At 43.8% G+C, this 12,186-nt stretch overlaps 1 protein-coding gene across 1 annotated transcript in view; it reads right to left on the reverse strand.

Moving 5' to 3' along the window:
* AR (androgen receptor) overlaps positions 1 to 12,186 on the reverse strand; it is a 171,897-nt gene that overhangs the window by 93,169 nt on the left and 66,542 nt on the right. Inside the window, exon 2 of the mRNA XM_034435156.2 lies at positions 9,352 to 9,503. Within this exon, the coding sequence (XP_034291047.2) occupies positions 9,352 to 9,503 (152 nt within the window). The remainder of the gene's footprint in view (positions 1 to 9,351; positions 9,504 to 12,186) is intronic.

Raw genomic sequence — 12,186 nt, forward strand, 5'->3', positions numbered from 1 at the left:
TTAACGCATTGTAAGCCGCCCTGAGTCCCCGGAGAAGGACGGCATATAAATCAAATTAAAAAAAAAAAAAAGGAAGCAGGAGGCTGACTTATCAGTTTCTGTCACTCCAGTGATTTCTTCACGGCTATCACTGTCTTCAGACAACCAAAAAACACTTCTATACGTGGGCATCACCTGACATAACATACGGTAACCAAACGGAAAATATTATCACCCAAAGGAGGCAGAGGAAGTAAATTATAGTATCGAAGACATAGGCGAGGGCTAACTGCGAACTGCTCAAGTTTCAAACTAAGAAGAAAGCTACTCAATTTCCACAATATGATCTTGAACATATATCTTCCATTTTCAAGAATCACTTTGAAGTTCTACATTTAATTAATGATCAGAACAATTACAGAATGAACTTAAAATACATTATTAAAGATTAAAGTGAAAAAAAAAGAATACCAAAAATGAAGGAACTGGAAAAAACCCAACAACTTTTATGTCAGAACAAACTGTGCAAATTGCCAAGAAGAGAAGCCAAAGCTAAGAAAAAGAAAAATCTCAGAAATGAATTTAACAAAGCATCGCAGAGAGAGAGAGAGAGCTGTTGGAAGAGACAAGAAGCAAGAGTTACAACACTTTAAAGATATAGGAAGTGGAAATAAAGGCAAGTGAATCTTCTTTTTTTAAATAATAACTTTATTAATATTTTAGAAATGCAAAGACCAATGAAAAACAATTAAAGCTAAAGAAAGGAAAGTGCAGAAAGAAAGAAATATGTAAACTCCAGTCCCTACATGTATTCCTAAAGCGCTGTGTACTTTTGGACAGCTCACCCAGATATGCAATGCTGAGCCGCCTTACCTCCTAGACAGGCAAGAGTGAGGTTAGCAGCTGTAGGTCCTTAAACCCATCTATTTCCTTATTTGTAAGCCCAAATTGCAATGCTATAGAAAAACTGCTTTGCACCGCTGAGAGAAATAGGAACTCTTAGTTGCTATGACTTCTGCCCTGCTCAGCTGTTTACAAAGGAGATCCTTTTGGAGGGATTTAATTTATTCCAGATCTAAACATCATTACATTCTCTAGCTAGAAAATATTGATCAAATATTAAGTTCCGAAATGTTTCTAAGCCTTCCTGCATGAATATATCATCTTCGAGGATAAATATCTACAGAATCAATGTAGATAAGGAAGCAACACCATAGAGTATCCTAAAAATATCTACGCATCTAGGTGAATTCCAAATTATAAGAAGGGCTACTATCCTTCTTTATTCTTTATTCACAAAATAAAAAGAAGAAGAAGAAGAATTAATAGAAAATAAGAATTCCCTCTTTCCCTAAGGAGTCAAGGACAGTCTTTGGATATTTGGCATTATTTGCATAGTACAGGCCAATAAAAATAGATTTCAAGATTTCTCTCAAGTATGCGAACTAGCAGCTTCCTAGGGAGGCCTTAGCCCAGACAAGAAGACCTACCCGTGCTCTTCTGATGCTTTGTAAAGGCATTCATTTGTAATACCTGGCAGATATTGCTACTTCCTTTGAGAAATAGACTATAGGTCTTGAGGTCGCATTCTTCAATCCCACTTCAGAACATGCTTTCCATTGGATCATATGGGAAACAAGCCATGCCCAGCCTGTCAGCCTTCTGGAGAAATGGAATTATTTGGTCAGAGCCTATGGAGATTCTCAGTCAAGCAGGTCACGCTTCTCCCAAAGGTGCTTTTCTTTTTTCCCCCAAGAGGCAGGTGGACTTTCTGGGTTTTCTTTGAAGATGTTTCGCTTCTCATCCAAGAAGCTTCAGAGCTGAAGAAGCTTCTTGGATGAGAAGCGAAACGTTTTCAAAGAAAACCCAGAAAGTCCACCTGCCTCTTGGGGGAAAAAAAAGAAAAGCATCTTTGGGATTTGGTCAGAGTATTACTTTCTCGTCATGAAAGGTGTGTGGCTCTCAGTTGGATGTCAGGATCACCAATCCCAATAGCTTTGTAAGATAGAACTGAGACAAGAAACAGGGGCTTAACAGCCAGTTCCTTTCAGAGAACTTTCGATGGGGATGGTTTGCTCAGGGCGTCATCCCTGACAGCAGATGATGAGTGGTTGTAGTGGTTTTGTGGGGGAGGGGGATTAGACAAGTCACGGGTACTTGTCAGATTTGATCATGTACTTGCTTCTACAACACATTTACCCATGTGCTGTAGAGTGATGTAGCACTCTTGGGCTCAACTTTAATTTGCCCTCATCTTTTGCTCCCTAGGTAACCAACAGATTTGATAATCATCGCAGCAGAGAAAACACTAATTTTTGATCCACTGAATGATCAAATCTGCAGCCTGCCCTAAGAACTTGGCACTTGCATGCAGGTATACCTACATAAATCCTTCATATACTGCACTGCTACTATATCGAAGGTAGCAATAAACCCACTATCCAATGCCAATTTCCCCTCCACAATTGCAGGGCTTTCACTCCAAGCCACTGACACAGCAAGACAAAGTATTTGCCGTCAATGAAAACTTGGGGCCACTGCTCTAGCACAAGGCTGCACACATTGTGACTAAGCTGAACATGTTCCACAGGAATAGAATGAATAAAGCCATGATTTTTATTACTCCCTTTACAGGAGCAGGAGCAGGAGCAGCAGTCATCGTCATCATTGTCTTGGTAGTGATGTTGCACCTGATCATCTGGTAGCTGCTATTCAGCCCGTCTGAACCGGTTTTTCAGCTTCCCTGGAGACTTCCCAAAGGACTCTGGGAGCAGGAATCTGGGAAGAGGCTGGTGCCTTTTCAGCATAACGGTTAGGATCCCAATTGTGCCTTTGCAAGAAACCTCTACTCCCAAATGTTTTGTTAAATATGACCAGCCAGATTTAGTGCTGGATCCCCTGAAAGGGGGAATGCCATTAAATGGGAATGCCAGAAAATGAACCTGGGTGCTTCTCTGCCCTTCAAATGAGGGCGCAGGTAGAACTCTGGCTCAGTACTTTTGTCTAGGAAGACGAGGTCGCAGCCCAGGCTCTGCAAACAGAGGTCCAATTGGAATCAATGCCACACAGCCGACATGGGCACCATTGAAGGGAAACCAGCACAGTTCTCCCTTTGCATGCCTGCCTCAGCCTAAGCACTGTGACAAGAGTGTTAGAGGAGGCTGTTTGAAGGCTGCTAGTTACCTTGGCTTGTTTTACAATGCTTGCAGTCTGAGCCAAAGAAGATAAGGACAATGACCCACAGTCAAGAAATGATCAGAAAACAAAGACAGACAGAAAAACACATGGACATTTGTAAATGACTGAATGTGCACACATCACAAGAAGTGACTCCAGATGGCATATACCGGTATATATAATAAATATAAACCATGTCAAATATGGTCATTTTCATGAAGAAATCACACCAAGAGATTTGCCAGCAATGGAGTCACCTCAAGATCTCACCAGTCCCCTGAGACATAGCCAGGTCTTGAGGGACTCCCAGAAAATAAGGAGGGAGGGAGCAAGGTGACCTCATTTTTTGGGGGGGGAGGATGTTCCAGAAGGCAGGCGCCATGGCAGAGGAGGCCCGCCAAGAAAGCGTTGCCTGAGAGGTGGGCCCTGCAGCACATCTCTCTTGCCCGATCTGGTGGAACAAGCAGATGGAATCCAGGACAGGAAGTCCCTCAAATAACCTGGTTCCATGTCATGAAGGGCTTCCAAGGTCAAAATTAGCCCCTTGAAGTGGGCCCAGAGGCAGAACGATGGCAAACGATGCAGCTCATGGAGGAGAGGCATAACATGCATTGTAACTGCCCACATTCTGTACCAGCCGAAGCTTCTGGCTGTTCTTCAAGGGTTCTCCCAGGTAGAGCATATGTACCTCCTGGTATGAAAAAAGCCTTCCGTTCTCTCAGCTGCACTTTTTGGCAAAATCTGTTTCCTGACTTGACCACTTGACATGATCCATCAGGAAAAGGTTTATAGGAAACATCTTCCTACCAACTCAGACTTTGGTCCGTCCAAATCCAGTTCTCTCTATTGGCTGGGAGGATGTGGGACTGGGCTCTTTCCAAGCCCACCTGGAGACGGCAAATATCTCACTTGGGAGTGGTTTTTTTTTTTGTTGAATACTTTATTGATTTTTTAAAAAGAAATTTTTTTAAAAAGAAAACATCAAATCTCAGGTAACATCTGAGATATCGTGCGATTACATATATACATTATGTACACATCAAGTATCTTCAAATCTATCATTATTGGAAATAGACATATCCTTATAGTCTTGTTCTGTTATTCCACCATTTGTACCACCTTTCCCATACTGCCTTAAATTTTAAATTCTCATCATCTTTAAGAATACTAGTTAATTTTGCCATTTCTGCGCATTCTAGAATTTTATTTATTATTGTCATCTCTGGAGGGGGGAGTGTTTGTATACAAAGCAGATCCTGAGCTCCGTCTCTTCCTTGGATACATGGGGAGTTGGCTTCCTTAAGAGTCGGAGCTGCAGAATGCAATCAATGTGCTTGCTAGCAGCATGCCTTCCCTCTTATGGAAGCAGGCGGACCCTGCCCTGATTCTGCCAGGTACAAGATTTTCTTCTCTTTCTCTTTGAATACCCCTGTTTTTTCCTGCACTCTTTCAGGGACCCATACACTGGCACACATGGGGGAGGGGGAGGAGGTCCACTCCACGGCTGTATAAGGCACACCAGAAGCGTGGAAAGAAGATTTACAACTCACAGCTCTTATGAGTCCCAAGATAAGCTCCTCTGAACCTCCTCAGTTGTCATTTATGTTCTCTTTTGTCCAATACAACTGTTTCTGCTTTGCTCCTCAATGAAAATCCACACAGCTTTTTCTGCCAGTTACAGGATGGATAAGAGTTTTCCTCATGACTAAAGAATTACTTCTGAAGTCTTAAAAAACAGAATGGACAACAACCCAAGGAGACATTGAGAAAGATTAAAGTTATGTCTCCAGCAACTAAATATAGACAGGTCTGTATTCAGCTGCGTGCTGAAAATAGCAGGTCTGAAAGGTCTTCCAACTTCCAGTCACTAGTCCACTGCCTGGGGATTCCTGGCTGGAGATGACAATTCTTTCAAGGGAAGGAGGGAGGGAGAAACTGCAAGCACACCGTCTCTCTCTCGTGACTGGCAGTGCAGAACTTACAAACACAAGAAAAAAGAAGGCCTTGGATACCCAACTCATGAAAGGCCCAGGCGTCCCTAACTCCCTGCCCAGGGAAAAGAGCCAGGGGTTCAGTCGAAAGGATGACAGCACTGAGGCCACTCAAACCTTCCAGGCAGCAGGCAGCAGCACAGAGAAGGCCTGCTGCCACTCATCCAATGAAGTTCAGGAAGTGAGCACATTGAGGCTTGTCTATAAATACTAGGTATTCTTGATCCTTGTAGCAGAAGAAGAGTGCCTTGACAGAATCCCTTCTGTGGGCTCCTACTGGTATCAGTCAAGGTCTCTCATCATCTTTCTCCACCAGCACCGTAGGTGGCCCTTTCCTTGTTTCATTTCCTGGACCTCCTCACAAAATCGGGGAGCCCCAAGGACTGGCAAGCGGGGAGACCCCAATCCAAGACTCTTGAGACCCACCTATTCCAGGAGGTAACTAAGGCCTCAGTCAAACTACCCACCGGATCCCCTGGAAAACTGCCAAGTTTCTTCTTGAATCCTATAAAAGGCCCAAATTAGGCTTAGCAAATGCTTTGTCAACCACAATGTGCAACTCCACGACTTTGAGGCAAGGAGGGGTGGAGGTCGGGTCACAGCTAGAAGCCAGCATTCAGTTCAGGCATGTGTCTTTCCTGACAAATATCTGTTACTGCCATTTGAAAAATGGAATACAGCTGGTTGTACCACCACCCTGAAAATGCTGTCACTGTCATCCAACTCAATTTCAGTAAAGCCAACAGTTGGAGAGAAAGTATTTTGTCCGAGGCCTTTATATTTAACATTAAATGGCACTTAATGTGCCTATTCACACCTAATCAATAAGTGACAGACCCATATAAAGTTCTGGTCAGGCATGTGAAGAAGTAGATGTCTAGACATGCGCAAAGCTTGAAAATATTTGGAAGAGACACTTCAGGTCTCGTATGAGTCTTGTATGAGTACAGCCTATATAAGCAGCCCATTGTTTTTCCAGATCTTTCAGGGAGCTGCTGCTGTGGTCATTTGAGGATGAAGCACTTCTTTAAAGTCTTCTTCAATGTCTGTAGTCCTGATACAAACACACATGTAAAACAGTGGGGAACCCCAAAGTTCTGTTTTAGGCCCAGTACTTTTCAATATCTTCATAAACGATTGAGAATGAGAGGATAGAGGGGGAACTCATCAAATTTGCAGATGACGCTAAACTGGCAGGAACACCCCAGAAGACAGGCTGAAGATCCATCTGGATCTTGACAGACTTGAACATTGAGCCCTATCTAACAAAATGAAATTCAATGTAGATAAAAGTAAAGTTTTATTCTTAGGCCAGAGGAACCAAATGTACAGGTACAGATTAGGTGAAACCTGGCTCAATAGCAGTGACTGTGAGAGGGATCTTGGAGTCCTGGTGGACAATCACACCCAACAAGCCAATGTAATCCTAGGTTGCATTATCAGAAGGATAGAATCAAGATCACATGAATTATTAGTACCACTTTGCAATGTCTTACTAAGACCACACTTCAAATGCTGCATCCAGTTTGATCTCCACAATATGAAAAAGATGTTGGGACTCTAGAAAGTGAAGAGAAGAGCAACAAAGATGATTAGGTGGGTGGCTAAAAAGAATGTTTGCAGGAATTGGGTATGTCTAATCTAGTAAAAAGAGGGACTTTGAGAGGCTGCCACAAAGAAGAGGGAGGTCCTTATTTTCCAAAGCAGCAGAACGCAAGACAAGAGACAATGAATGAAAACTCACCAAGGAGAGAAGCAACCCAGAACTAAGGAGAAATTTCCTGACACTGAGAGCAGTCCACCAGTGGAACGGAAGTTGCCTTCAGAAGTTGTGGGTGCTCCATCACTGGAACCTTTTAAGAAGAGACTGGACAGCCACTTGTCTGAAATGGTATCTGGTCTCCTGCTTGAGCAGGGGGTTGGACTAGAAGACCTCCATGGTCCCTTCCAACTCTGATGAAGTTCTAAGCTCTTCCTTCCATCTGCCAATCAACCAGTCTTCCCTCACTGCTCACTCTTAATTCTCTTCTGAAATCCATGTGACATTTCCAAACCAATTCTGTATACCTGTTCTTGTGCCCTTTTTGGCAGAGGGGGAGAATGGCATCCAAAGTGCTGAAAGAACTTAACAGGAGTTTTGCAAAGCAAGGGCACAGAGACTGAACAGTGCAAGTATTTGTTAATTACGTAGGAGATGAAGAGAAAGGAATTTAGAAATGGTTTACAGATCCAGTTTGGCTTCCCTTTCAAAGACATCATAAGAAGGAAGCGTTTTCAAAATCAAACTATTTACTCCCCCATTCCCACGGGTGGGCTGCTACAGGGGTTCAGGAGAACTTCTAGCTAAGATTCTGTGTAGTTCGGAGAACCCCCAAATCTCACTCCTGGCTGGCCCCGTCCTACCCATCCCTCCCCTCCCCAGAGTCCCCAAGCGGCCCATTTTGGATGCAGGTAAGTACAGGGTGCATGTGGGGGCTCGGGGAGGGTAAAAAACGGGCGTATCGGAAGTTCGGGAAGGGCTCCAGAGAGCAAAAACACACACCCCCGCCGTGGTGCAGGAGGCCGACTAGCCTCACCCACTGTTGTCACAACCACCCAGCAACCGGGGCAGAGAACCCCTTGCTAAAATTTTTGAAGCCCACCCCTGCTCATTCCCCCTATTTCCAAAATATGGAAGATGTTTATTCTGCTTTATTCTGCTAATACAGAATAAAAGGCTTTTAGGAGAACTGGTAAAAGACCTCTGGTTAAACAAAAGGAGGCAGAGGAGCAGAAAAGGAAAGGAAGGAAGGCCCACTGGGAGAGGTCTTGTTTGCAGCAGGTGATCTAGAGAAGAGGTAACTCTCATGTTCCGTTCAGGACTGGACTTGGACCGTCTCTGGGGTTTTCTTGATAAGGCTGGGATAATTGTGTCATTACTTTTAATCTCCAACCTAGATGAACAAAAAAACACTGCCAGCCGGACTCTCCTCTGTCTTTAGCCACTTGAGGTGGTGCACGTTTTATTCGGGGACTGTGCTAGTCTCTGCAAAGGCCATTCCCCCAATCTCCCAGAAGGGTCCTTCTCTGGCCTCAGCCACCCCCCCACTCCGCTTAAGTGGGGAGAAGCCAGCTAAGTAAATAAATCAATACATTTCCCTGATAGAGCCAAGGAGGTTAAACATCCTCCCAGATGTTTAACATGAGAGACCACGGACACGTTATGCTCCCAGTCCGTGATGTGTCCAAAAATACAGCACCTCAAAGAGCTTTTAGCAAATCCATCTGAATGGATCCAGCAGTTCTCGGGTGAGTGTCTGAGGCACAATTACAAATGTTGTGCCAGAATTGGCACACAGAAACCTCCCTAATGATTGAAAGGGAAATATATCAAAGGGAACACAGCTGACTTCCAATCACAAGCGCATTGGCTGGTTGGCTAAGAAGTGCTTCTTTGCTAAATGATATCATAAAAACCAGTAGATGACTGATTATTGCCAGAAGCTGGAGCTTTAGTGGATGTTCAGGTTAAGAGAAAAATTATGACTGGTGCCGGTTAGATACCCTCTGAAAATTGCAGCTGTTACTTTGATTTACGGCAGTACTTTTATCACCAAATATATCCGCATAGAACTGCTGGGCCCTTTCTCTTCCTTGAAACTTTAAAGCTCAAGATGCTTTCTCTCCACTCAGCTTAATGAGGAATAAAAACTACGGCAATCACAGAATTAAGAAGAGCTACCAACAGGGTAAAATCACCTTTGGGGCAAGCACAGTGAATTTATGATTTACTAGCTAAACTGTCATCCTGTTTTCCGGGGGTGGGGGGATATAATGAAAGCACAGTTCCAGTCCTTTCCCCAACCCAATTCATCTAATTCTCCTCTTTTACCAGCAGCACGATAACAAAAGGCTGGGAAAAGCAAGAGAGAAGTGGAAGTCCGACTGAGGAAAGGCTGCTCCTTTCCCAAGAGCCTTCTGCCCTGGCAGAAAAAAAAAAGTCCTGAGAACGCTCTGTTGGGGCCGACTGTAATCCAAGATACGCTGGTCTCAATCAGGCAGAGGACTGTTATCCATGGTGGCCCATCTCCGATGGTGGGCCCTTCACACAAGCAAGCCACATTCTGCAACGTTTTAGTAAACCATGGTGTCTGAAGTGACCTTTACAGTAATACAGACACCCACATCCGTTCTCCAACAGATGAATACACGAAGAATTCATTACCTTCAGCTGCCCTTTTGAAAAAGACTTTGCAGCTTCCACAGGTCAGTGCTCCGTAGTGGCATCCTGAAGCTTCGTCCCCACATATCAGGCATGTCTTCTGTGGTGGGAAATAATAGTCGATAGGCAGAACATGGTCCCTTCCAGATTCCAGCCTTTGGAGGCAAAAGAGAAAATCAGAAAAAGAAACATTAGCAAGTGGTTTAGAAGAAGCCAGCCTTTACCAGGAGTCCCTATGCTTGAAAGTGACAAGGAATCCCGGCTGCCTATCAACCTTCTCTAAGGGCCTCCCAAGAATACAGGGCAGCTTCTCCACCTCAGTGATTCTGGAGGCCTCGTAATGGCCCAGGGCTTCTTGTAATTATCCTGCACACTTTCTTGTGATTATTTAGAAAAAGGATTTAGAGAATTTCTCCCATTTCCTGCAAACATCTTTTGAGTGGCAGCAGCTCTAAGCTCCCTATGACAGAAGAGCAAAACTTGTTCCTTCTTCCTTCGGGACATAAAGCTCCAACTTGCCTCCTTCACTGTTCCCTCCCTCTTTAGATGTGGAGCTTCTGCCTATCGGGAGAAGGGCCAGTATTGCCACAGGTCACAAGTACAATTTTACCATTTTTTTTTAGTACAGCCAAATGTTAGTTCTTTGATGTAATAAATACAAATTTTCAACAGAATAGTGGCTATCAAGAAAGAAGGGTGTCCACCTTTCTGTTCTTTTTCTTCTTTCATAATTATTCACTATTCTTCCTATGTTCTTTTCTAGTATTTATATAGTTTTTAATGTTATTAAAATGTCTTCAATAAAAATTATATTAAAGAAATGATAACCCAGGAGAGAGGGTGAAATACAAATGCCTTTGTAACCACTGTCAAAAAGATTGAAGTGTCTCTTCAGTTCTGCTCTAGGCAGATGTACTGTGGATTTAATGGGGAGGTTGTGTAGAAATGGGCAAAGGATTGGCTCCTTTCCCTTGTTTGGGCATCTTCCCTATTCATGTGATTGAGGTAGGAGGGAGGTTAGCTTTGAAGCTGCTTAGTGCTGCAATCACAAGCAGGTCCAACCTCTGTGATTTGCTCTGCATGGGGTTGCACCTGAAGCAGCTGCCTATTCAGGGATAGTCAGAGCCATTATGGTCAGGTGACATTGTCCTTACAGGAGAGGCACTGATTACCAGCTTGTTTCCAAATGGCATTCAAGACACCCAGAAGGGCTTGGGACAGGGGTCTTCGAGACCCCTCATTCGAGATAGAATCTGTTCATTCTACCGTTCTATCAAAAAGGGCCCTCCATCAGTTTCACAGCTGAATGGGGATGTGAACCTTAGATCAACACAGCAACTGTTGTTTCACAGTGGTCCAAATGTATACACATATGAACACACCAGCCTGGTAAAAAAAGTGTCACCAAGTCTCCAAAGATTTTTCTTAGTCTTTAAAGTGCCCACAAGACATTTACTCAAGCAGAAATGTAAGTGCAAGTAGAGAACAACATTAATGATCACATTCAGAATATTTACATTAACACTTATTCCTACAATATTACCTAAAAAGGGATAACTGTCCCTTTTCAAGGATAACTTTGACATTCATATAATATCTGTTCTTCTACATTGTCAGAAAACAGTTGCCAAACATACATTGAGTCAAAAGGTTCAATAACTGGCAATCTTGAGCTGAGACGGCAGCAGCAAGCTGCTCATTATAACCAACAACTCCTTCATTTTGCAAAGTAAAAAAAAAAAAAGAAGAAGTAGTTAGATAAAACTGAAGATGTCAAGATGAAGGGTGTTTGCTGGACTGATTACAATTAATGAAGTCTAAAGAGTGGCAAATTGAAGCACTTCCATGCCTTAGTTGCACCTGGCAAATAATTCCAGCACATTATGCTTCCTAAAGCATAATGGAGAGAGAATGCAGCAGTAGACAACCAGGTCAGACCGTGGGAACTCCAGAGAGACTGGGCACCCAAACTAGGATGGACTTCTAAGCATAGGTACCTCCCTGGAAGCTGTTTCTAATCTTCTCTGTGGCAGGCCAGAAAAGCATTCTATCCTCATTCAGAACTAACAAGGACTCCAAAGCAATGAGTTCCAATCACGTTGTCCAAAATGTGTTGACCGCTTGGGGAAAGCAGGCAAGTGCTCCAGCTGCCAGCCAGACCCCGGTAAACAAAGCTGACACAGAGTTCTTGCTCTTCCCAAAGATTCCTTGTGTCTCTCATCACACTTGGCCAAATAAAGTATTCAATTCATTGTTTTCAGCTTTTTTTTTTTAATCATCTGCTGTGAAAGGTGGGCTTGCAAGTCAGCTGCTTCAGAATCCTTGTCCTGTTTTATGCTTTGTGGTGAGCCCAACGCCTTTCTCCCGAGGGGCAACTGGTTGGGAGGCTTGGCCATCGAGCAAACATTCCACGTCTACATTCGGCTGACCTGCTTCACTCTTGCATTTCATGAAGCTCCTGCCTCCCCGCAGGAAGGCTCCCTCGGCAGAGAATTGGCTTCTGGCTCCTCTCTGCTCCCCTTAGTCTGCACTGACTTCTCCTCTGCCTGAAACTCAGGCGTGGTGGAATTCTGCAACTCTTTAAAATCTCCATCAGATGCTGGAACCACGCAGGAGGTCTCTGGCAGACCAGAGACTTGAACCCAGGTCATCCAGCCTTAAGAAAGCCTTCAGAATTGCTAAATTCCTATTTAATACAGCCACTTAAGACTGTATGACTGTAACCTTGGTGGAGGTTGGTGGCGCAGCGGACTAAAGTGCTGTTAAGTAGCACTTAGCTGCCAGCTGCCTGCAATTATTGCGAGTTCAAATCTCACCAGGCTCAAGGTTGACTCAGCC

Source organism: Pantherophis guttatus, chromosome 12 (genome assembly GCF_059756535.1).
Source record: "Pantherophis guttatus breed Tessera chromosome 12, ASM5975653v1, whole genome shotgun sequence".
NCBI classification, from domain to species: domain Eukaryota; kingdom Metazoa; phylum Chordata; class Lepidosauria; order Squamata; family Colubridae; genus Pantherophis; species Pantherophis guttatus.